We start from the raw sequence: 26,553 nt of genomic DNA, 5'->3' as shown, positions 1-26,553 counted from the left end.
AAAGTGCTCGGATTCTAATATCATGACCAAAAACATCATGCAACGTTTATGCGAGAGGTTTTTTTTTTGTCCAAATTTTGACACCCTAAAATATGAGTGCGATGATTATGCGAGTGCGACCATTATGCGATAAAATAGGGTACAGCTTCCTTTTAGTAAATGTGCTCCAATTGTTCTTCCTTTTATGATTGTGCTTCCAATTTTCTTCCTTTTTTGAATGTGCCTCCTTTTGGTTGAATATGTGCCCAAATGTGCTTCCTTTTTGTAGAATGTGCTTCCAATTCTATATCCTTTTTGTTAGTGCTTCCAATTAAGCTACTGTTTTGTCAAATGTGCTTCCAAATGTGCTTCCTCTTTTAAATATGCTTCCTATTTTAAATGTGTTTCCCTTTTTAAATGTTCTTCCCTTTTGTCAAATGTGCTTCCTTTTGTCAAATGGGCTTTCAGTTTTACTTCCTTTTTTGATTGTGCTTCCAAAAGTGTTTCTTTTTGTGAATTGTGCTTCCTTAGTGTCGATTGTACTTACAAATTACATTTCTTGAATGTGCTTCTGGAAAAAGTGCTTAATTTTTGTGGAATGTGCTTCCATATGTGCATCCCGTTGTCGAATATGCTTCCAAATAGCTTCCTTCTTGTCGAATGTGTTTCCAATTGTGCTTGCAAATGTCGTATCGTTTGTTAATGTGTGTCAAAATGTGCTTCATTATTTGAATATGCTTCCAAATTTGCTTCCTTTTTGTCGATTGTGCTTACAAATGTACTCTCTTTTTGTCGAAAGTGCATCCAAATGTGTTTATTTTTAGTCCATATGCTTCCAATTATGCTTTCTATTTTGATGTAGCTTCCAATTAAGCTTCCTTTTTGTCAAATGTGCTTCCAAAAGTGCTTTTTTTATAATGAGCTGCCAAATGTGCTTCTTTTTTTAAATGTGCTTCCTTTTTGTCGATTGTTATTCAAAAAGTTCTGCTTTTTTAAATGTGCTTCCTATTTTGGATTGTTCTTCAAAACATACTTCCATTTTAATTGTTCTTAAAAATAAGGTTCTCTTTAAATGTGCTTTCAATTGTTTCTTTTGGTCGAATTTGCTTAAAAATATCATCCTAGGGCATCTCTGGTTGTGTGACCAGGATACCAGCATCGAGGTGCGGTTGAGGCATCTATACGAGGGTGTCCAAAGCCAATGCACCCTCCATGGCGTCGGACACCCACTGCCGCCTATGGATCACAAGGTCAGTCTAGATAAGTTCCTACATGATGTGCCCCCTTGCCACCGAGAAATGTTGCAAAGAGTACTCGACCACCAGAGTAACGTGTTTGCCACCACCGACCCACTTAAATGCACCACAGTGATAGAATATGCAATCCTGAACCTCCCACACAAATTGATTTCCATCTCTCTCGAGAGCTACGGACACATGAGTAAGCAGACTATCCTTACTAAAGTGCATAAGATGTTGTAGGACATTATTGAGCCAAGTGAAAGTCCATATAAGTCGCAAATTATCTTGGAAGAGAAAAAAAATGGCAAATTGCGGTTCTGTATCATCTTAAAACCGCTGAACACAGTCACCATTAATGCCCTGTCACTCCTTTTGAACATTGCCGACACAATAGCTTGTCTGGGAGATGCCAAAATATGTTCATCATTGGACTTAAAATCAGGCTACTGGCAAGTGTCAATCAGACCCACAGACCAACCGAAAAACTGCCTTCACCATTCCAGATGGGCGGCTCTTTCAATTCTGCTCTATGCTCTTTGGCTTGCAAGATGCGCCCATCATGTTTCAAACCATGATGACTCGTGTGCTTGATAATTATTCAGGAAAATTTGCCACTGCATACTTAGATGACATAATTATCTTGTCCCAGACCTGGGAAGAGCATGCCCATCACCTGACGCTCGTATTAGAGCGACTTGCCACACATGGGCTCATGTGCAGCACAGTCAAATGTCACCTAGGCACCACTGAGCTTGACTTCCTGGGGACCATAGTCAATGCGGTGGGGAACCACCTGACAGAAAAACAGCTGGAAGTGATTGCAAACAAACCTCCACCCTGCACACCAAAATAGCTGCAGTGCTTCCTGGGGCTGGCCAATTGGCTCAGAGCATTTATACCTGGCTTCTAGCTTGTGGCCACGCCCCTCACTGATGGCCAGTAGACGAACTGAGGGCACATTGTCACCATGCGACCATATGCGCTGTTGACAGGGACGATGCTCCGGCACTCCCGCTGGGGGCGGAAAACTACGATATTGACGAGTTTGTGTGTGCAGTACAAAGAACAGACGTCCAGTCACAGGATCTAATGCATAGCTGTGTGGAGGGCCCGCGCGAGGGCTAAAGAGATGTTGATGGACATTTGCAGGCATGACCCACTGGAAGCAAACACCCATGGTGGATGTTCGCACTGCGCGAGACTCGAAGCCAGGTGTTCCGCATGCTGCATGTGAATCGGCTTGCCGGACACCCGGGCATGGACGAGACAATGAGAGCCATTTGTGAAGCATTCTACTGGCCAGGTCTTAACCAGTGCGCGTGTAAGAGCATGCGATGGTGCCGTACTGCCAATGTCACAAAAGATGGTGCCCTGACAGGAAGGAACTGCAACTGCCTTGATATCCCGCGGAATCATTTCACATGGTAGCATTGGGCTTGATGGGGCCATACCCCCGCACCCCAAGAGTAAAAAGATTTATAATGGTAGTGACGGATGACTTCACACGGTGAGTGGAGGCCTACCCCCTGTCCAATGCCCGGGCGAGAACCACCGCGCATGCACTCGAGACACAGTTTCTCCCACGATGGGTCTACTCCTGGGTACTATTGTCAGATAATGCTGCACAGTTTTCAGGGTAGCGATGGGCATAACTCAGTGGAAGTGGCGCGTGATCGCACACACAAAACCGGCAAATCACCCAAAGGTAAATTTAACTGAGCAGCGCAACCAGGATATCAAAGTGCAACTTCGACTCCACCTATCAGAGAACCACTCCCAGTGGGACACCCACATACCCACATGTTCTGTAAACGCCGCTGGGCCAATGCAGCCCTGGGGATACCCAGACCAGGCTAATGTAAGGGCGCAACCTCCCACTGCCGGGAAAGTACCACATCGACGAGAGGAACCCAGAAACCACAGACAGAACCCCGAAAAGCGCGCTCGAGAGCTGACGGGAACCCACAAAACTGCCCGGCAACACCAAACCACGTACCAGATGCAGATAACCCCAATCACAACATGGCCCCCAACACCTCTGACACCCGGCCATCTGGTCTATGGATGCTTGCACCCATTGTTAGCAGGAAACGGTATTACTGTGCTGGACCAGCGCCCAAATGGATTGGACCGATGCCAGAGATCAGGACCATTGGCGCCACGGCTGTAGTAGTGAAGCTCCCTTCAGGATGAGCTGTAAGTTATCACCAAGATTTCATCCGGGTAGCAAATAAGGAACCGAACAAGGTGAGCGATGAACTCAGAGTACCAATACCCGAGAAGTCCAGGCAAATTGCACAGCCAGATACTTAAATTCCGACAGAAGATGCAGAAAGGGAATTTCAGGGGTTTCCAGAAACCCGAGGAGAGGCACCCTGTACCAAATACCCACAGTAATCTTCCATGACAGCTGTTTTCAGAGGGGGAGGACGAAATGACAACTTTCCACGAGTTTGACAAGGCTGCTTGGGGGTGGGGGGGAGCAATTCAATATACACACCCCATACCGATAATTTGAGAACTGGATGATGCAACATCACTGGAGACACTCGATGAAGACAAACTCCGGTGGCCCCTACAATCTGTCACTGACAGATGCCACTCTTCGCATGACCATCGAAGAGCACTGGAGCCCGCCACAGACGACACAGAAGCTGCATGGGGGGTGGCAGAAGATGAGACACCCACCCCGGCACCACACTACAACTTACGGCCGTGCCAGGTGGCAGCACCGCTCCAGTGTGGCACAATACAGAAGATGAGCCGACAACAGCACGAGGGCAATGAGAGTGACAAGAAAGAAAGCGTATCAGAGTCACATCGAGCTCCTATGGGAGTGGGAGGGAGCGGCAATTAAAGCCGACAAAGGCTATGCCTTCCCTAAGTTCGATGTAATTCACGCCACTGCCGACCCCATCGTCTCCGTCTAATTCAAACCTCCCGCCAACAAGTGTGTGTGTGTTCGGTCGCCCTGCGCGAACCCTTCGGCACCCACCCTAACTTGAGCAGTGGTGACTTCATCTTTTTAAATAATGTAGTTAATAATTAAGGAACTGTAATACATAAAACTTAAGTCTAAATTACATGTAATTTTTAAAGAGTTTAAATATGTAATGCCTATTTGTTCTGTTATATCAATCTACTAATGGTAAATTCAGCACTTCCAGCAGCCATGATATCCTTGCCCTGGTGCAGTCTCTTCCATTCGTTGTGTGGGGAGTGGGACACATCTCAGCACCTCATCGACTTTAACTATTACTCTCAACTGACCCGTTATCATCCACCATCGTAATTATTTTAAACTTTTTTTAAATTAACCTTCGAGGCCAACACCGGCAGCAGACTATGTAACTTCATTAATTAAAGCTCCCTGGAGAATTTTGTATTATTCGGCGAGCTTGCACTTTCCGGGCCAATCCACACTGTGTCCTGGTCAGCATTATAGCTACACTACATGCTGTTTTTGTACGAATTGTCAGTGTATGTGTCGGTGGCAATAAAACTTAATATTCACCCAATAATTAGTAACACCCAATTCCCGACCATGAGCTTTGAAGTACAGATATGGATGTGTGTGGGACGCCTCAAGACCCCACAAGCAGTCATCTTCGCCAGTTATATAACATGCCCGCTACTTGAGTAGGCCGGGGAGTTCTAGTGTATCCATGCAGGGGGAAGTCAAGCCTAGCTCCATGGGTCACGTCATGGTTCTGGGACAGAGGCGCTTGAAACACGCGCTGGCAAGTGGATGGTGCATGCACACGCCATGAATGGCTGAGGCCTTAGGGCTATATAGGGTGCAATACGACAGTCGCCGGCGAGACGGCATTGAATCGGACTGTCCCCAGGATATTGGAGGTGCCAGGATGACATGATCATGGGTCAGCATGATAAGGATGGTATACATTGACGTCGTCCGACCGAAGGCCACCCTAAAGCCCGACCTGCAACCGCCAGTATTCAACCCTGCTAACAGAACGCACCCTTAGCCATGGCCCACCCGAGTCAGGCGAGCACAAGAACAAAAGGTATAATTAAAGATCATGCCCCACTAAAACAGACACCGCGGTTCCTGTACATTATAAATTAAACATAAATTAACAATAATGTCACTTTTCATTAAAAGCACCGTACAAGGGAAGTGCGACATAGGAGTGCCCGGGTCACTCACGTGTGGATTTTGATTAATACAATTGTGAGTGCTCCCCTTGTGGCCTTCAGCCTTAATTAAATAAAGTAGTGTGTGACTTAATTATAACCTCCCAAATTTTTGTGTATCATTTACCACTGGAGCAGTCAACAAGTGACGAACAGTCTCCAGTGGGACTCACATTATTTAAAAGAAATTAATGTAAACTTGTTGAATCCAATTCCTAAAACGGATATGTGTATTAGATTATTTCTTATTATTTAATGTGTGAATTTAGAGCCACTTGAAACCTCTTGTTAATTTAATAATTTACGAATAACAGAACTTTAGAAACCTTGGCGCGAGAGGACGCGGAGCCCTCCTCTCGCGCCTGGAACAGACGCAAGTACCGAGCTACTCGCGGACCGGTATGAACGTGCGTCCCATGGGGAGCCTTCAACCATTGTCTTCGCCGATTTCATTCCTGGTAATTATAGTCACTCTCCAAAACCTTTTTGTAATGAAATCCCCGTGTCCACCCGGTCCTTTTACGGTGTAGGGCCTATCCCAGCCGCTTAACGTAAACTCCCCGCACAACGCATTACGCGGGGCAGTACAGTGTATGGCGCAGGCCGACTCCCGCTATCACAGATGTTTGGTTAATCACCGCAGTGCACAGGCACCGGCCACAGCGAGTTAAAGACTTTTAACGAATTTCATAGCGAGCCGCGGTCCACACAGGTGGGCCAGGCCATCGCCGTTCGCAATTTACGGGATTGGCCGACTCGAATCGAAATCCCCCCGTCAACCACGACTGGCATGAGGACTTAATCTTAGTGATGGCGCGTCAGAGCATTCAATGTCAACATAGTGTAATTTGTGTAGGGAAAAATAGTGTAACTGTAATTGCAAGTATAACTGCCAATGCCAATTAAACACCCACTCTGCACACTCCGTGCGCGATGTGTTACGACAGTGTAAACAAGACTCGTGTACATTATTTGTGAACTTCCCCAATCCAGTTAGAGATCAGCGTGCTATGCTGTGTAGGGCCAGTAGTGTACCTACCAATAACCAGGGACCCCTCACACCACGATCACCGGCGCCATTCCTAGCGGGCCACACAGGGGCATTCGCACTCAACGACCCACTTCGTGGTTAGCCATAGAGCTAGCCTGGCGCCCTCCCGGACACATTTTCAGCAGAAAACCAGCCTTCTCACTAGGAACTACGCTGGATCTCGAACGCAAGAACCCAGACGACGGCAACATGAATAGCGATAGACATGGCTGGTGCTGGCCTGGACTCAAGTCTGATAGCCTACATCGGGGTGTTCTGGGAATAACCCAGTTTCACCGCACAGCGGGACTCGATGACAAAAAGAACTGCATTAGTGTAACAGGTTGCTGAGGTCTCGGCTCGGGTTACATATCTGAGAGGAGCTACGTTCAGGACAGCGCCGGGATGCGAGCAGGACTGGACACCTCCGTCACCGCGCCAAAGGAGAGTGATGTCGTCACAGCTGCAATGGAACCATCGTCGCGGGAGCTTGGGATAATGCAAATACTTAGGTTGTGTCAACGAGTAATAGTCTAGCCCCGAGGTGGACACTTAGGAGGATAGGAATTTATGTCATATAAAAAGTAAAATTAATAAGACCTAAATTGTAATTTATAAATAAAAAATTAAGATACTACTATTTGTCATTTCGGCTCTGAACATAATGTGTCATTCTAAGGTTTTTTTTGGTTAATCCTGTAAACCGGGCTAATAGTTCCTTAGGCAGGAAGAGTAGATATCTACGAGAGAAAATTCTCAAAGCTAGATTGGGAATTGAACTCATAAGATCTGAACCTATGAAAATTGACCATAGAAATTATTTTTGATGACATAGAAATAGCAGCTAAACAGCTCTGGCTGGCACAATAATATTATGAGCAAAATAATTTATTAAATGTTTTGAATAAGATATATTAATTAATATCAGCACCAATAATTTACTTATTATTAAAAAAATATTAAATGACAAAAATTATGATGGCGATACGAAAATGACAAATAAATAAAGGAGGAAGAAATCAGTGTATAGCTGAAGAGGAAAAACGAGACAGAATGGTGGTACAAGTACCCAGGACCGCCAGCGATGGACGAAACCTAAAAAAGAGGTCCATCAGTTTAAAAAAAAAACTGGGAAGTGCCAAAATCCAAGGATAAACCAAAATGTGATCAGGGTCAACACCCAACTACACAACCCAAGACAAAACAAAAGGACAAACACTCGATACTGGTTTATAAGATCTAGATCATTAAATACCACTATGAACACTGCAGTTCAAAAAACCAACACAAGCTGACCAGATTTATAAATTAATCCAAATGGCCGTACAAAAGTAAACGACTATGTACCGTACCCTAGAAACCAAAGATTAATTTAATTCCTGCGAAGCAAGGCTTGACCATGAAAAATAATATGACATTGCCATCACCCGACCTCTGTGAAAGGTCCGGGGGGTACCTGACGGGCGCTACGGGCGTCGCGATGCTCTTGCTGTCCGGAGCGGTGCCAGGCTAGCGGGCTGCTAGGCCGTTGATGTTGGGTCGTGGATACTCTGCCCCCGTGTGCCCCGCCAGGTACACGGCTTGAATCTTACCTGAATGGTTCTCCCTTGACTGTGAAGGCCGCTCGGCCGTGTGGAGGACGGGAGACTATGGAAAATTATTGTAAACGAGTTGGTGAGAATTACCTTTAATTTAGTCCCGCTACAAAAACTCTCACCAACACTTGGCGACGTCTAGCGGTTACACAATTAACACAAAAAAAACACAACACTATGCGACACTAATGGTTACCGCGGCAGTCTCGCGGGACGTGGGTCGATGCTCGCTGGAGACGGCCAGCACAGAAAGTTAACGGGTGCAGGGGGGGGGGGGGGGCTCTATGAGCGGGCTCCTAAGTTCGGAGAAACACTTACGTGTGTGCAGCCGGCAGGCATATGCACGGCGTCCTTAATTAAAAATACTTTCGCTGGAGTCGGCCAGTACCGTACGTTCGGTGATACGATATGTAACGTGGTATCACACTGAAGACGGTCGGGATAGGCCCGGTTACACAAAATACGCGCCGAGTCGACGTGGGCAGCGGTGAATTAATAAAAAGTTTTAAATTTGAAGATGTAGTACAGAATAAAAATAATCAATGATACAAACTTGAATGCTGCCCACGGAAACACGTCTGTTCCCGGCGCGGAGTGGTTGGAGACTGCCGAACATGGCCGCCTCGCAAGGAAAAGAAACTTTCTCTTCTTTGTGAGTCGGCACCAAAAACTTATAATAATTTAATTGGTTACATGATGAGTAAAAACATGCTCCAGGTGCTTGATTAAAATGTAGCACCTGGTAATTGGGATCTTAAGGCTTAACAAGGGTTTTAATGTATTTAATTATTCAAATTGTGACATCAAGTAGGCGAATGTAAATTTACTAACATATTGTCCCACTGCGAATTGTTTCAAAGGGATTTCTCCTAGTTTGACTTTATCATAGTCACGGGCATTTTAATTAAGGCCAGTGGCCGCAGTGACTGTTAATGAGGTTTGTTGTCTGCTCCGTGCGTGGTGTACTCGCCCGGAGTGGCTACGACACACTTATTACATGTCGGATAATTAGTAATTTCGTACTAATAGCTTTTCGCTTAATTGAATTATGGGTTCGAGCCTCCAGAGTTCCGTACCTTTAAGATTCATTACGTCTATTGGGGTCACGCCCGAGGCGCTCGCCTGATTCATTTCGGCTGGGCAAAGGGGCGCGCTCCGAAAACGTGATACGGTACTGGTGGTGCGGAGCACGGCCTTAACGGCCATGGTTGGAACGACGTGAAACGTCAAACGCCCCCCCCCCCCCCCCAGTGGAAGCCCGTCACCGCTCCCGTGTTCCCGCTCCCGCGGTATGACGACCCCCTAGCACAGCCGGCACCCTTCGACACGCGATCCCATGGTGCGTGGCGCCTTAGTGCCGGCGCTGCGTGGGCAGCTGGGCTGGGAGGCGGCGCTGCGCACTTGGCATGAGAGGCGGTGCCACGAGCCCGCCCAAGACGTACTCAGCCAGGTGGACCGGAGGCCGACGCTCCCGTCGGGGCCGCTCTCGTGGTCTACCTTCCTCCGGGCTCATCGGGCCTTGCCGTCCCTAGGACTGGCATTTCCGCTCCGGTATCCGCCCCGGTCTGGGTGAGCTCCGCCCCGGGGTGGAGTCCAGGACGAACTCCCGCAGCCTCGCTGGTCTGCGTCTTGTCCGACGGGGACTTCCAGCCCCCTCCTCGCGCGTTTGCGTGATGGTGACGCGGAAAGTTGCGACGGCAAGGGAGGCCGCGTGTCACCAACCGCCTCTGGTCGGGCTTGATGGCGATTCCTCTTCGGCCTCGTCTGGGTCGGATATGATGGGTTTGGGGTCAGGGGTGGCTCTGGCGGGGTCTTCGGAGTCGTCCCTCCCAACTTCTGTCACTCAGCACCGGGCGTGGCGGGGCCGACCCCTTCTCTGCCGGCGTGGCGTGGTGTGATTCTCCTTAGGTTCCTCAAGCCTAGGGAAGGGGGGGGGGGGGGGGGCTCGCCCTCGGGGGACTCACCTCGTGGAGCGGTTTCGGCGGGACGGGGTGCCTCGCTGGGGTCGTGGGGTGCATCCGCTTCCAGTTCCCTGTCGGTGAGATACTCGGGTTCATCTGGAGCGGTGTCCTCGGCTTCCTTTCGCTGTTCACGAGTCCTCCAGGAGGGAGTGAATCAAGGTGGATGTCTGGTCCGTCTGCCGTGTCCCCATGTTCGGGTTCGGTCGGGAGTGGTTTTCTGGGGGTCGCCGCCACTCGCAGGTGGTCCTGGTGGATCTTCTGCATGCGGCGGTCGCCCAAGTCCACCATGTAGGACATCGCCCCCAGGCGCCGCATCACGGTGTAGGGCCCCTCCCAGCGGGGAGCGAGTCCGACGCAGTAATTGCGTGTTGCCGCCGACAGGGGGTACGCTCGGGCATACACCTGATCGCCGGCCCGCAGTTGTGCCGGGGATCATGCTGTCTGCGGCGTGATTCCCTGACTGTAGCGGGCTTGTCTTGCGTGTGCCGTATCGTGCTCCTGGGTTCGTCGCTCGTCGCACTCCTCCGGTTGTTCTCCTGGGTGCGGTATGCCGTGTGTTGCCAGCTCGCCAGGCAGCGGCAGGTTACGCCCCTGGATCATCTCGGCAGGGGTCATTCCAGTGGCCGTGTTCAAGCGCCACCAGACGCAGAACAGTGTGTCAGCGACGTGGCGGTCCCACTGGGTGTGGTCCTCCCCTAGGCGCAGCAGCAGTTGAACTTTCAGATCCTGATTCCTGCACTCGGTCGGATTGGCCCTGGGGTGGTAGGAGGGTGTGGTGTTTGATGTGTGCCTCTTGGCACCACCCTCTCCACCAGGCCCCCAGGAACTGGCTGCCGTTGTCCGTCAAGATGGACTCCGGGTAGTCGAACCAATTGAGGGACTCGCGCGTCAGGACCTCGATGATGGTGGCCGCCCGTGCGTTGCCGCAGGGGTAGGCTTAAGTCCAGCAGGTGAACATGTCGGTCACGACCACTAGGAAGCACTTACCCTGCGGTGAGCGGGGGTACGGCCCCATCACGTCCAGCGCAAGCGTCTGGAACGGTGTTGATGACTGACGAGGCTGCTGTTGCTGCATGCTGTCGCCTCGGCGGGCTTTGCGGCGCTGGCAGATCTCGCACTCCTGTATGTAGACCCGGACATCCCGGTTAACCCCCGGCCAGTGGTAGTACCGGCAGATGGCTCTCCGGGTCTGGTCCAAGCCTGGGTGTCCGGCGAGGTCATGATCGTGGTAGAACCGCAGTGTTGCCTCGCGCTCTTCGGGTGGGACATAGGTTTTCCACTCGTCCTCTTCCCTCGGCGGTCTGTTCATAACCCGGTCGTTCCGGAGCTGCCAGGCGGGGTGGTCACCTCCGCGCGCTGTCTCGCGGCGCCGGTCGGCGTCCGGCGAGCGGCGCTGGGCCGTGAGATTGCGTCGCTCCAGGTCGGCCTCGGTACTGGGAGGGTCTTCGGTCCCTTCTACGCCGAGCGTGAGGCAGGTGCTGGTAGGGAGCCCGTCGGCAGTCGTGCTGGTGTGGGTAGGGGGCAGGATTTCGTCCTACTCGTCCTCGTCCAGCACCTCCCGTCTGCCGTCTGGTTCGCGCGAGAGCAGGTCGGGGAGCTGATTTTCCGTGCCTGGCACATGCTCGACCGTAAAGTCGAACGACTGTAGGAGCAGCGCCCAGCGGATCAGCTTTCCCTTCCTCCCCTGCATGGTGTGGAGCCAGGTGAGGCAGTGGTTGTCGGTGCGGAGGGTGAAATGCTTGCCCTCCAAGTGTGGAAGGTATTTATTCACGGCCCACACCACCGCCAAGCACTCCTGTTCGTTGCTGTAGTACCGCCTCTCCGCCGCGCTGAACTTCGCGCTGGCGTAGTCCACCACCTGCCGTTCTCCATGGTCGTTCACCTGGTACAGCACGGCTCCGGTTCCCAGGGCGCTTGCGTCCAGCTGGAGGGCGAGTGGGCGCTCGGGGTCTATGCGGGCCAGTGTGTGGCACCGGGTGAACGTGCTCTTGACGGCCTCGAACGCCGTCTGGGCGGGTGAGCCCCAGTGGTAGCGGATTTGGGGTGACAACAGGTCCGTCAGAGGCGCGATGACTTGTGAAATATTCGGAATATAGTTCCAGAGCCAGTTCAATAGCCCGATGAAGCACTGCAGTTGCTTCCGGGTTGCGTGGGACTTCTGCCATCGCGATCTGCTGGAGGTGACCTAGTTGGGGGCGGTTCCTCTCCACGTTGACCATGTGGCCCAGGAAGTCGACCTCGGCGGTTCTGAGATGGCATTTGGCTGGGTTGGCCTTTAGGTGGTTTGAGGCCAACCGCTCCATCACCAAGGCCAGATGGTGGCAGTGGTCCTCCCAGGTGTCTGAATACACTATGACATCGTCCAGGTATGCTAGGGCGAACTGTCCGATGTAGCCCTCCAGCACATGGGTCATCATGCACTGGAAGGTGGACGGGGCGCACTTTAGGCCGAACGGCATTGCTTTGAACTGGAACCTCCATCCGTCTGCCACCGTGAATGCCGTCTTCTCCCGGTCCCTGCGTCGTATGGGCACTTGCCAGTAACCGTGCTGAAGACCTGGGCCCTCCCTAAGCCAGCTACAGCGGCCTCGACGCTAATCTGGGGGGCGGGGCGCCGACAGTCACGGCATTTAACGGCCGGAAGTCCACACAGAATCGGCTTGTCCCGTCTTTCTTAGTGGCCAGTACAATGCACGCATTGTACCGGCTGTGGGACGGCTCGATGACTCCGTCGTGCAGCATCTCGTCCACCTGCTCCCGGATGGTTCGCTGCTCGCGAAACCCGTAGCTGCGAGGCGGGTCTAACACTGGGTCATCACTCAGGGTGGGGATGCAATGTTCGGTGACGGTGGTCCGCCTCAAGGTTCTGTCCACGGCAAACACTTCGGGTCAGGCGGCCAGGACCTTGTTTACCTCAGCCTGGAAGGAGGGGGGGGGGACATCATGGCACACGTCCGCCAGGGTCAGCACCGCATCCTGTATGGGGGGCGTCTGTCCTAGGGCGTACACCACGTACCTCTTGGCTCTTCCCATGGTTGAGGGGGGGGGGGGTCCTAGCTCCAAGACCGCATCTTGCTGGACAACCAGGGGAGTCCTAGCACCACCTCCTCACACAAGTTTTGCACAACTACTGCGGACACACTACTATTTAATTCCTGCGTACTCACCACAATCTCAACATGCCCCAGCATCCGCCCGGTGTGTGTGGTGGTAGCCAGGCGCAGCTCGCCGCTGCCCGGACGCAACGCGCCTGCGGGCACGAACACGGGGCATACGAACACATCGCTCGCTCACGTGTCGACGAGCGTGGCAGCTGGCCGGCCGTTGACCTCCACGGGGATACGGACAGATTGTCCCGCGGGCAGCCCAGCTGTCCCAAGTTCGGGAGGGCGCGCACCTCGCCAGGCGCGGGGTTGATGGACTGTGTGGGGAAGAGGGAGCCTTAATCCCGGTCCCCCCGGGGGCCGTTTCCAGACTGGGCCGGGCTGGTGCGCTGTGGTGGAGGTGGTATCGCGTTCACCTCCTGGCACGGCGGCATTGCGGGTCGCGCCGCCTGGAGTCCCCACGGGCACTCGTTGTGCCAGTGGCATTCGCCACGCGGGCATCCCAAGCGACACAGGGGGACTTGCTCCCGTGCTCCGGCATCCCGCGGTCGCTCCGCTAGCCAAGCCGGCGGTGCCTCGATGGCTCATAGTCCTCGGTGTTGTGAGGGTGAGTCCCGTAGTGCGGTGTTCCGCCTGGCTTCTGGTAGGCTGTCACCCCCTCGGGTGCTCGTGTTCGGGCCGCGCTTGCAGGCTCTCTGGAAGTTGCGTTCAGTCTCGCGTGCTTCCTGCACGTATTCGGCTACACCGCCGGTGTGGCAGCGACGCAAAAAGGGCTGCAGCTCGTCCCTCACTAAGCCCGTGATGATGGGCAGTGCCCCGGACAGGGGGGTGACGGGCGAGATGCGGCGAAACAATTGGAGTTTAGTGGCGATGAACGCCTCCACTGCCTCGCTGTCCTTTTGCCGAGCCCCAAAGAAATTGGCGGAACACTCGACGAGGGGCGATCCTGTGTCGAACTGGTGTTGGAAAGTGTCCGTGATATCGCCCCATGGCATGGCAAACCGGCCCCACATGCTCCACCAGCTCCGAGCGGTCCCTCGCAGCTGCTCGCTGACCCGCTCTGTCCACTCCGATTGGTGCGTCCGGCACCCGGTTAGGCGCGCCTCGCACCGCGTCAGGAATTTCCCTGGGTCCTCGTGCGGGGCTCCGGCAAACTCTGGCAGAGTCGCTCTGCGGGGCGGCAGGGCTCGTGCCAGGTCTTCCAGGCCGGGCCACACGCACTTGGCCTCGGTGATGTCCGGTGCGTGCGTCGCGTGGCCGGTGTGCGAGCTCCAGTCGCTGGCGTAAGTGGTTGGAGGCGCGGTGATGGCCGGGGTGGTACGGTTCGATAGGGGTGTGTGGCCCACCGGTGGTGTTCGCGCCTGTAATTCCATCTCCGTGCTGTCGTGCCACGGTTCTATGAGCGCTTCGACCTTGATTGCCGGCAAGTTGTTATCCGGTGCGCATTTACAGGTCTGTAGAGGGTTCGCTTTCCCCGTCACCAGGTCCCTGCCCTGTGGCCAGTAGCAGACTCGACAGGTGTTCATCTTGAGTCTGTCTGCTATTGCGTCGTGCGGCGCATCGGTGTTGACAGCCACTTCGTGAGCACATGTGGCTCTGTTTACAAACAGACTCCCGGCATATGACGAGGGGTGAGGGAGGTTGGCGCGCGCGCTGATTCGGGCCACTGGTAGAGAGGCGCCCGGACAGCCGCACAAATGGAAGAGCCGAGACTGGCCACTGCGAAGGGGGGATGCGGATAACCATGTGTAGCGGCGGCCGAGAGCGCCCGGATAGCTGCACAAAGCGAAGAGCGCGAGGATGTGAAGGGGGGTGGGGTGGTGTGCGGACGAGGATGTTCGCTGAAGGCCCAAAGGGGAGGGGTGGGGGTGAAAGTGAAAGTTGGTGAGGGTCGGCGCGGGCTGTGACACGCTCTTCCGGGTGGTCCCTTTGTCGCTGCTCCTCTATGTACCAAATTCCACTGCGTGCGTCCAAAATGGCCGTATTCAGTCCCCTTTATCTGATCTTGCTGCGTTTATCGTGATTTTGGGCTGTAGTTAGGCCCAACGCAAGGGCGCCATTTGCCATCAACCCGACCTCTCTGAAAGGTCCGGGGGTACCTGACGGGCGCTACGGGCGTCGCGATGCTCTTGCTGTCCGGTGGGGCGCCAGGCTAGCGGGCTGCTAGGCCGTTGATGTTGGGTCGTGGGTACTCTGCCCCCGTGTGCCCCGCCAGGTACACGGCTTGAATCTAACCTGAATTGTTCTCCCTTGACTGTGAAGGCCGCTCGGCCGTGTGGAGGACGGGAGACTACGGAAAATTATTGTAAACGAGTTGGTGAGAATTACTTTTAATTTAGTCCCGCTACAAAAACTCTCACCAACACTTGGCGACGTCTAGCGGTTACACAATTAACACAAAAAACACAACACTACGCGACACTAATGGTTACCGCAGCAGTCTCGCGGGACGTGGGTCGATGCTCGCTGGAGACGGCCAGCACAGAAAGTTAACGGGTGCAGGGGGGGGGGCTCTATGAGCGGGCTCCTAAGTTCGGAGAAACACGTGTGTGCAGCCGGCAGGCATATGCACGGCGTCCTTAATTAAAAATACTTTCGCTGGAGTCGGCCAGTACCGTACGTTCGGTGATACGATATGTAACGCGGTATCACACTGAAGACGGTCGGGATAGGCCCGGTTACACAAAATACGCGCCGAGTTTACGTGGGCAGCGGTGAATTAATAAAAAGTTTTAAATTTGAAGATGTAGTACAGAATAAAAATAATCAATGATACAAACTTGAATGCTGCCCACAGACATACATTTGTTCCCGGCGCGAGTGGTTGGACACTGCCGAACATGGCCGCCTCGCAAGGAAGAGAAACTTTCTCTTCTTTGTGAGTCGGCACCAAAAACTTACAATAATTTAATTGGTTACATGATGAGTAAAAACATGCTGCAGGTGCTTGATTAAAATGTAGCACCTGGTATTTGGGTGCTTAAGGCTTAACAAGGGTTTTAATGTATTTAATTATTCAAATTGTGACATCAAGTAGGCGACTGTAAATTTACTAACATATTGTCCCACTGCGAATTATTTTAGAGGGATTTCTCCTTGTCTGACTTTATCATAGTCACGGGCATTTTAATTAAGGCCAGTGGCCGCAGTGACTGTTAATGAGGTTTGTTGTCTGCTCCGTGCATGGTGTACTCGCCCGGAGTGGCTACGACGCACTTATTACATGTCAGGTAATTAGTAATTTCGTACTAATGTCTTTTCGCTTAATTGAATTATGGGTTCGAGCCTTCGGGGTTCCGTACCTTTAAGATTCATTACGTCTATTGGGGTCACGCCCGAGGCGCTCGCCTGACTCATTCCGGCTGGGCAAAGGGGCGCGCTCCGAAAACAGGATACGGTACTGGTGGTGCGGAGCACGGGCTTAACGGCCATGGTCGGTACGACGTCAACATTAAATAATGAGAAAAGTCAGCGAAGGAAAGCACATAAAAAAAAGAAGATACAACTAACTGTAATTTTAAAGAAACATTTTAGAGAAGAAAATAAAGTTTAACCATTCCGCATAATGAAGGAAATGCCACTACACGACAATCTCACCGAGCAGAACTCCACTACACGAAATACACCAAAGATTGCTGAAATGGTGATTCACAGCAACACTGAGCCGAAGTTGCAACGACCTTAGAGAACTCCATGCAGCAGACATCTCACAGTAGAGATGCCATGCCGCAATCAACCTATTGCACAAATCAATACCATAAGAATACCAAAATTAAAAACAAATAAACCTATAATAAAAGTCGTTAAACCAAATAAAGAGTTATTAGGATGAGGACACTAGACAACTGCTACAGGTACTGTGTGTGGCATACCACATGACACTGGAACAGTGTGTGGAAAGATAAACATCACACTTAACCTAGACTCAAAGCCAACATACCATATTATCTACAACCCAACACACATAACACACAAAAGCACAATCATGAAAAAACCAAATATGCTGAAAATAAACCATAATAGGTATATCAGAAGACAGGACAAGAAACAAAAAATAGTTATTATTTAATTTTAAAAGATGATACTAGAAACAAAAGAAGCAACAAAATATAATAGAACATTATTATTGTTTAATCATCTTAACTTTGGAACAGTTTAAAATTTAGACAAAATTGTATAAATTTCGAGTCAACATCATCAGCAGTTTTTGAGTTCACGCACTTGACACACACACACAAATACAATTATGATGTTAGATTTCTTTTTTGTATCTAAGACATATTTTTATTATGAAATCACACACAGACACTAGGATATATTATTTTGTATATTTATAGACATATCTAAACTACATGTCGGTTTGTAAACATGTATATAAAAAAGGACAGCACATTTTGACCAGCTAGCAGACTCAGCGGAAGAGCAATGAGTGTAACCAACACATAACAAGACGCAACACATGTCTTCCAATGGTGTGTCTTCCATCCCTTCTAACATGGCCACCAGTCATGGCGAGACATTGGAGGTGAGAGAAAGACCAGCGCTCTGTGGAACAATGCAGTCACCTGCAATGGGCGCTGCTCCCAGCCTGTTTGCCAAAGTCGCCAGTCACGGCGAGCCGTTGGATGTGGGAGAAATTCTAGCACCTTGTGTAACACTGCAGTCAGCTGCCGCGGGCGCTGCTCCCAGCCTGTTTGCCACCGGCGCCAGTCACGGCGAGCCGTTGGAGGTGGGAGAAAGTCCAGCGCGCTGTGCTACACTGCAGTCACCTGCCGCGGGCGCTGCTCCCAGCCTGTTTGCCACCGGCACCAGTCACGGCGAGCCGTTGGAGGTGGGAGAAAGTCCAGCCCGCTGTGGTACACTGCAGTCACCTGCCGCGGGCGCTGCTCCCAGCCTGTTTGCCACCGGCACCAGTCACGGCGAGCCGTTGGAGGTGGGAGAAAGTCCAGCGCGCTGTGCTACACGGCAGTCAGCTGCCGTGGGCACTGCTCCCAGCCTGTTTGCCACCGGCACCAGACACGGCGAGCCGTTGGAGGTGGGAGAAAGTCCAGCGCGCTGTGCTACACGGCAGTCAGCTGCCATGGGCGCTGCTCCCAGCCTGTTTGCCACCAGCACCAGTCACGGCAAGCCATTGGAGGTGGGAGAAAGTCCAGCGCGCTGTGCTACACTGCAGTCAGCTGCCGCGGGCGCGGCTCCCAGCCTGTCTGCTACTGGCGCCAGCCAGGGTGACTCGCAGGACCAGCTGGAGTCGTGGGTGAGTCAGTGGGTGGTTACTCCGTTAAACACTGTGGGGGCGCGCAACCAATGGCATGACTTAAGTGCGTATGTCCTATTCCAACTCATTATTGCAATATTTTATTTAACTTCATATATTTGTTGGTTAGTTTTACATACTTGTTCTGTTCTGATGACAAAATATGCCATTTAAAATTTTGTCTGACTTCTTGAAAATCCGTTATTATAATCCAAATATTCCAGAAATTTTTTAAAATGTATAATTTTATATTTGTGTTCGACGTGTTTGAACTCGTCGAATTTTCAAATGGCTGAACTTTCAAAATGGAAAATATATATTGCATACATTTTCCATAATTAGGTAGCAAAGTTGTATTTTCCACAATTTTGTGATATATGGATAAGGACATTGAAACGTAATATAAATTTGTAAATTTTGAGGATTGACTCAATTTTACCAGCTATTATGTGATATGGTTTATTTTCTTTCAGAAAGAATTATTTAATTTGTTGCTAGCCTTTTAAAACCCTCAAATGTCCTATGATTTTGTAAGGTTGAATTAAAATTAAAACATGTTCTTAAAGAATCTTACCACGCAGTAGCCACCAACATTACCTTTAAACTTAAAAAAATATATAATTTTTTTATTCGATTCACTTTTCCTTTGACTACAAAAAATTATAAAAATTCAACTTTGCCAGCTCTTTACGCAAAAAGTATGCACTAAGTGTATTTGTTCATTTTGTATCATTTAGACCACTGAAAGATCTTACAAGTTTAACCACGTTAAACGAAAAACTAAAAATGGTCGGGCATGAGAGGAAGACCCTAGATTTGTCGGCCGTCCTGGTACGACCAGGATGTAGCTACGACATTGCTGGCTTGCTTGGGAAAACTATGAGCTTGAACTTGTGAAGCAGACCCTGCACATCGAAACTCGATCATGCATATACTTAATAAAATGGTAATGAATCATTATGTTGTGATTATCAAGTGATATAATTTTCCCCGGTTCATGTACCTAATAAATTTTTTCTAATGAACAAATGTAAAGTTATATGTCATATATTCCCATTGCAAACTAAGAAATAAGAATCAGAAAGACCGACATGTAAGAGAAAGACAGCTTATTTGAATTACGTTTAATAGGAAGTAGAACAATATGTGAGCACAGAAGTAGTATATATTGGCCGGTCTGGAGACTGGCTTCTGGCTGAGAATGAAGTATGGGGTCGGCCATTGTGTATTCTGACGTCACGGCGGCCCAAAATTCGGCAAAATCCGCCAAAATTACCAGTTTTTTTTTGGAAAAAATCTCAAAAACATTGGAAAAATAAAGTTCTTTCAAATTTTGAGGGAATAAAATCCCGTTTTTTAAGGAAAAGTTGCCATTTTATTGCTCAAAAATTCAAAATACGAAAGAGACTTTTGCCTTAGAAAGAAACAAAAGTTCGCAAAGCGGCTTAAAGTCCACATCTACTAGCCGTCATAAGCAGCCGAATTCATGAACTTGACCTTGACTAAAAACATGAAATTCTTTAATTTTTGTCCAAAAAATCCCGAAAAAACTTGCTTACTTCAAATTTTTAGTTATTTAATCGATTTAAATCCTCGGTTCTATTCCCAGCGAGAGTAAACATGTAATTTATTTATAAAAAATTAAAATATTCTCAATTATATTAAAAAATTTAAACATTGCCGACATCACACCTGTCATCTTGGATTATTTCGTCACGGCCACAATCTTGAAAATCCATAATATTTATCAGAAAAATTGAAAAACATATAATAACTCAAATTTAATTAACTAAAAGTTATTAAAATATTAATAAAAATGCACTTGCTTCATGGCAAGGTAAATGGCGACGGATCCTTTCTCCATAAAAGCCACCAGCAGACTGATGTCACACCACTAATGGCAAGGTATATATATTGTCAGCTAGCATGATGTCACATCCGCCATTTTGTTTTCGCCTGCTGGCGGCCACCATTTTGTTTTCGTCTGCTGCAGTCTGCCATCTTGTCTTCGTCTGCTGGTGGCCACCATCTTGTTTTCGTCTGCTGGAGGCCACGTTTTTGTTTTAGTCTGCTAGAGTATGCGACTGCCATGTTTTTTTTTTAATTTTTACCCGATATAATGCAGTAATCATTCATTGCCAGGGTGTCGGTTATATTGAACGTCATCTTGTAAATTCGTAATTATTTAGCTATAAATTTGGGAAGAAAATCCAAAAATCATAAAATTTCAGCAAATAATTAATTGATTCATTCGATCGATTACAGTACTACTTGAATCAATGTTTGCTTCATTCAAAAAATATTATTCCAGGTAAAAATATATTGATTTAAAAAATATGGTAAAAAGTCCTAAAAGAGTTTTAATTACTCTAGTACCAGTCTCCAGTAAGCCGTCGATGACATATTGACCACCATCTTAAAATTCGTATTAATTAACCTAGAATTTGGAAAAAAATTCACAAATCATCAAAAAATAAATTATTGAAATGGGCATCAGAGGACAGGCTACTAGGCTGAGGTGCCGAGATTCCGGCCGATATCTGGGATAATGTCGTTCTGGCGGCCATATTGGTCTCAGAATTCCTCAAAATTCATCAAAAATGACTCAAAATGATAAAAAATTCCTACAAATTTCCCTTATTCAAGGGAAAAACTCTAATTATGAGGGAAAATTTCCCAATTAATACTTCAGAAATTAAAAAAAATTCGAAATTTGAAAACTGCAGAAAACCTTTGCCTTAGGAAGGGGATCGTCCATTAATCACGTGAGGCTCGAAAGGGGGGGGGGGAGGGGGTCGGGAAAAATCACGAAATATCACAAGGGGGGAGGGGGGGGGCGTGTAGAGAGATATCAAGTGTATTTTTTTTTTCGCCCGATTTCTACTAAACCGAAAAGCGATGCGTGACCTTGACTCGCCGTAGCCAGGCAACAATATCCCCGCCCGCCGCAACATGAATCACCCGGCTCGGCTTGCCAGTCGCTAGTAAGACTGTGATTTTGGCGCCGAATACATGCGTAAATCACATATAAGCCTTTCCTTTATTATTTTTATGCCAGTGAGAATAAACCTGCAACCTAAATGTGTGTCTTGACATTTTTATCACTGTGCTTAATTTTCCAGAATTAAATTAGATTATACCTATATTTAAAGATAATATTAGTAGTAGGAAATAGCCGGTTCTGGGACAGGCGCAGGATCCAGGATCCATCTAATCCGTATGCTAATCCATGCTAATCTGTATGCTAATCTATGCTAATCCATGCCAATCTATGCTAATCCGTATGCCAATCTATGCTAATCCATGCCAATCTATGCTAATCCGTATGCCAATCTATGCTAATCTGTATGCCAATCTATGCTAATTCGTATGCCAATCTATGCTAATTCGTATGCCAATATATGCTAATCCATATGCCAATCTATGCTAATCCATATGTTAACCCATGCTAATCCATGCTAATCCATCCGCCATTTTGTATTTCCAGAAATTTCCACCAACTTCGAATCGTGACGTCACCGTTGCACTTTTCGTCACGGCCGCCATCTTGGATTCGAATTTTTTTTTCGAACTTCAACTTTTGGAATTTCGATGTAATTAGCCGCCTTCTTGTTTTGTCTGCTGGTGGCCGCCATCTTGTTTTCGTCTGCTGGAGGCAGCCATCTTGTGATGTCATATAGTTCTGTTGGTCGCCACCAGATAGCAGCAGGTATTATTTTATTTTTTTCTTTAACTAAAATATTTTCAGTGCCGAGGCTGGGATTCGATCCATGGGACGTGAAAACGTCCAGGATGTCGTGGTTACGAGGCGGACGCCTTGACCACTAGACCACGAGACCAGTTGGGATATAGTGGAATAAATAATCTATATATGCTACGTATTGACAGCAAGTTTATGATAAATGGGGGGGGAGGGTGTTTTTGCCTTCCTTAATGCATACCTAAGGCGCCACATTTGAAATTATAATTATTATACAGCCGCCATATTTATTTCCAGCACAGACTACCAGATGGCGCTAAATTCAAAAATTAGTTGCCAGAGGCGCCGCCATCTTGGTTGTCAAGTTGGCTGGTAGATGTCGCTAGTATCGCGCGCCAAATTCAAAAATTAGTTGTCAGAGGTGCCACCATCTTGGTTCTCAAGTTGGCTGGTAGATGTCGCTAATATCGCGCGCCAAATTCAAAATTAGTTGCCAGAGGTGCCGCCATCTTGGTTCTCAAGTTGGCTGGTAGATGCCGCTAGTATTGCGCGCCAAATTCAAAATTAGTTGCCAGAGGCGCCGCCATCTTGGTTCTCAAGTTGGCTGGTAGATGTCGCTAGTATCGCGCGCCAAATTCAAAAATTAGTTGTCAGAGGCGCCGCCATCTTGGTTCTCAAGTTGGCTGGTAGATGGCACCACCGTCGCTATATTTTTGTTAATATAATCGATACCAGATGATGCCACCGTCGCCATCTTTAGTTCCTAGTGTTGCTACCAGAGTGTGCCACCATCGCCATCTTTAATTCTTAAAGTTACCGCCGGAGCGCGCCACCATCGCCATCTTTAATTCTTAAATTTACTGCCGGATGGTGCCAAGTGTTATGTAGTCAGTCGAGACAGGTCGGGAACGAGTCGAGACAAGTCTAGACAGTCGAGACAAGTCGGGGGACAAGATGAGACAAGTCGGTAGCCTGTATTCACCAAGTTCTCCGTTGCCGTCACAGCCACCCGGGTATCTGACGAGTCGTAATTAATATACTCGTACACATCCTACCTCTATGACTTCTACAAACAGACTGACCATACCTACTCCAAAAGGACATGTATATATATTACACCCACATACAAAAATAAATTAACCAACGCTGAAACAAATTTCCCAACATTAATTACAAGAAAAAAAAGTCCAGTAAGATACTGTATTTCGTCTATAATTTTATAAATTATGATAGAGTATTTATAAAATATTGGTGTTGTGTAGAGTCTCTCTCTCTTCTTCTCCTAGTGGCGGAAGACATCTCGAAGGTAGTGTTAGAATTTATGTATTAAAGCAATCACTCTAGCTGAGGAGGTTAATAACTTATAGTTACAACTTTTTAAAAATACTCTGAATTTAAAACAATTTTTAATAAGAGGGACCATTAAACGGTTTGAAATTAAAGCAAACAACTTAAATGTTAAACACATATTTATTTAAATCTTATTACAAACAGCAAGGGATAAGAAAAATCACTGATTTAAAAGAATTAAATAATGAGTAATAAAAGTACATAATATTCACACTCTGCACATCATAGTGACAAAGTCAACATAACCTATTTACATAAACCAGAGACCCAATACATAAATTTTATCATAACTACAAGTTACATAGAGTAAAAATATACTCTGAAATACATAATGAAGAGAAAATTGATATAAATAACATTATACTTTGCTCAATAGTTCCAGAAGTAATGAACGCACTGCTACACGAGCAATTTCAACAGTTCTTTCATCACTAGTGTTTTCTGTGGAACATACTTGAGTGGTGTCTTCACTGATCGGACCTAGATGACTGAGATCTCGGGTTCGACTCTTGCGAGATGTAGGAAGGCGAAGCTGACGCTGGCGTTTAGGCTGGACTGCTACTGATGTAGTAGGTGCTGGCGATGTGGGACTCATCTGGGTACAGCTAGATGATGTCTGGACTGACGAAGTCTAACCACATGCAGATGCTGGCGGTGACTGAATAGTTGGTAGGTTGAATGCATGTGCGAAAACCTCTTCAGGCGTTGCAGGGAGAACTGTATCGTCTCTCATCATATTCACACAACAATGTCTATAGCCCAGACAGTTGATAACTTCTAGAGGTGTATCTTGAGGTCTTGGGTTTAAAACCTGTTTCACGTGAAACACAGCGTCACAACTCTCCGAAAAATCTGTTTAAAACCCCGTCGATAGACTCACTATAATCAACAGTGCCTAGCCCAGGTGTTACACTGGAGTATATCCTGTTCGGTTGAAAGTTAGACATCTTGGTTAACTACTTCTGCTGTAGGTCCTTACACCACCACAGTTTCAGCTCGACTGCCATCGCACGAGTCGAGGGTCGTATTTAAAAATATATGTATCACTTGGATAAATATGTCTTTTATACAATTCCATAGAGTAGAGCATTTATTAGAACAGTCCATTGTTAAAATTATTTTCAGTTTTATGTTATACTCTATGAGATGTTAATTCACCCTCGTTCATACAGTTAGATGTTAGATTCGCTCCTAGCATGAGATGCGATGTCCGTACTGGTCTCCCCACAATTGATGGAGGTGACGGTCTCTCTGTGATTGATGTAGGAGGTGATTGACGAGATGCAATTGGCAGTGGTTCGACAGCATCGTTACTAACGATGGTTGGTGGTATCATTGGTTCACGAGCAGGATGATTTGAGGTTACGTCTCCAAAAACTTGACGTGATGACTCTATTGGTGAACAATCAAGCTCAGGGGATCGTCCCCACGGCTCTTCACGTGACCACCGTCGCCCACGTTGTCTGCAGTACTCGATTTCAAACCAATTGTGTAGAAATGTTTCCTCATCCTCTGCTTCACTTGGTATGCCCTCTAAGGGTATGGTCCTAATACATTCACACGTATTCCACCACAAGCTGTTGAAATCAATTTCATGGCGCAAAGACATAATAACAACCACACAAAGCTTCAAATTTCTTCTTAGCTTACAAATTTAACTGTGGGGAAAGAAGCGGTAGAGTCTACACAGTAGAAAGCTGCAGGATGTGTACCAATGATGGTTAACGTAGGTGGTGTTGTGAATAAACCCGTCACACTGTTCCTTCCAACTAATAACTGCTTCCGGATCGGTGTTGCGCCGCAACTCGCACCTTACTGAGGAATAGTCTGGTTCCTAGCTTATAGTTTCAGTCGCTGATGCAGCCTTAAACGCTTCTAATGTTGTAGGGAATGTACTGTCAGGTCTTAGATAATGGACGACACAATCTACCTTGTTGCAGGATGTCTCGATGATGTCCGGAGCCTCCTCGTCACAATCACTGGTCCAGTGATGACCGAAGTTGCAGACCTCTAGTTGAAAGTATCCATCCTCGGTGATGTAGTTCACACGGCGGAATCCCGGCGTTACTTCCGCGTACTTTGCAGACGGATCGAACGGCATTTGCTTGAATTTGTAGCAGCAGCACTATACCCACTCGACTATGAGTTGACTGCTGTGTCTAGGGTTTTGACGTCAATTTATACCGTTAGGACCCCCTTCCAGTCCAGTCACATGTACCGTTGCTTCCGTTGTTGTCCCCACCGTCTTGCTGACGGCCTCCAACATTCCAACGCGGTGATCAACCATCCAAGCCCTAAGCATGCTCGCATTGTGTCTTGAGATCGAACCTGGACATGTATTATTGCACGTGTACAATTTATTTAATTCTTTCAATGATGGACAGTCATATTCTGCTTGTACATCTAATATTAGCACATGATGCTTACAATAGTTAGTTAGACACCGTTTCTGCTCTATTCCTACAACCAATACAGGTCCGGTCAGATGACTTGCCAATATGTTGGGTATTGAAACATAAGGAAAGAGTCCGTGTTCCCAATGTAAACCATAAAAATTTCTAGTGAGCCAAGCATTTGTTTTTTGATGCTTCCTGGTGAGATATCGCCATTCAAATGGAGGTTGAAAGTTATGTGTTATTACATTTCCTTATTCATCTGCAATGCTAAGTTCCTTGATAATAAACCCATACTGACTAGAGAAGCCTTGGAGGTTAACACATTTCGTCATGGTGGTTGAGACGAGACTAAGCCAATATCCTTTCTAGGATAGTATTTTAACAGTTTTGTCTCTTGGGTTATACGATACAAGTCTATCATGTAGTATAATCGCAAAGGCTTGAGTTAAAGCAGGGATGTTCCTTGAAGTTGTAACTTCAATTTTGCAATCTATTACATTTGAAGCAATCCTTTCATCCTGGCGAGATACATCAAACATAAACACAGTTGCTCTGTCTTTGAAACTTTGAGGAGTCAAAAGCGGTGCACATTGCCGTCCATAGAAACTCGACTGGAAGTTTGCATACATGTTATATGCAAGTAAGTAATATCCATTAGTGAAATTGTTTTCTAAATCAATGTAGGGGTAACTTTCTGAGTTGAGGTATACTTTGATATTCTTTACATCGCAGTGGTCAAATATCGATTTATCAGCATTAATGGTGTTATGTCTAGCGGTTTGAAA

General features: G+C 47.9%; 1 protein-coding gene across 1 annotated transcript in view; it reads left to right on the top strand.

Annotated features, from left to right (window-relative positions):
• The first annotated feature begins 1,157 nt into the window (after positions 1-1,157).
• Positions 1,158-26,553, top strand: part of LOC134537215 (uncharacterized) — a 58,730-nt gene continuing 33,334 nt past the window's right edge. The window contains exons 1-2 of the mRNA XM_063377479.1: positions 1,158-1,229; positions 17,732-18,322. Of these exons, the coding sequence (XP_063233549.1) occupies positions 1,192-1,229; positions 17,732-18,322 (629 nt within the window). The 5' untranslated portion in view covers positions 1,158-1,191. The remainder of the gene's footprint in view (positions 1,230-17,731; positions 18,323-26,553) is intronic.

Source organism: Bacillus rossius, chromosome 12 (assembly GCF_032445375.1).
Source record: "Bacillus rossius redtenbacheri isolate Brsri chromosome 12, Brsri_v3, whole genome shotgun sequence".
Lineage (NCBI taxonomy): Eukaryota > Metazoa > Arthropoda > Insecta > Phasmatodea > Bacillidae > Bacillus > Bacillus rossius.
This window is presented reverse-complemented; position numbering and strand designations above follow the sequence as displayed.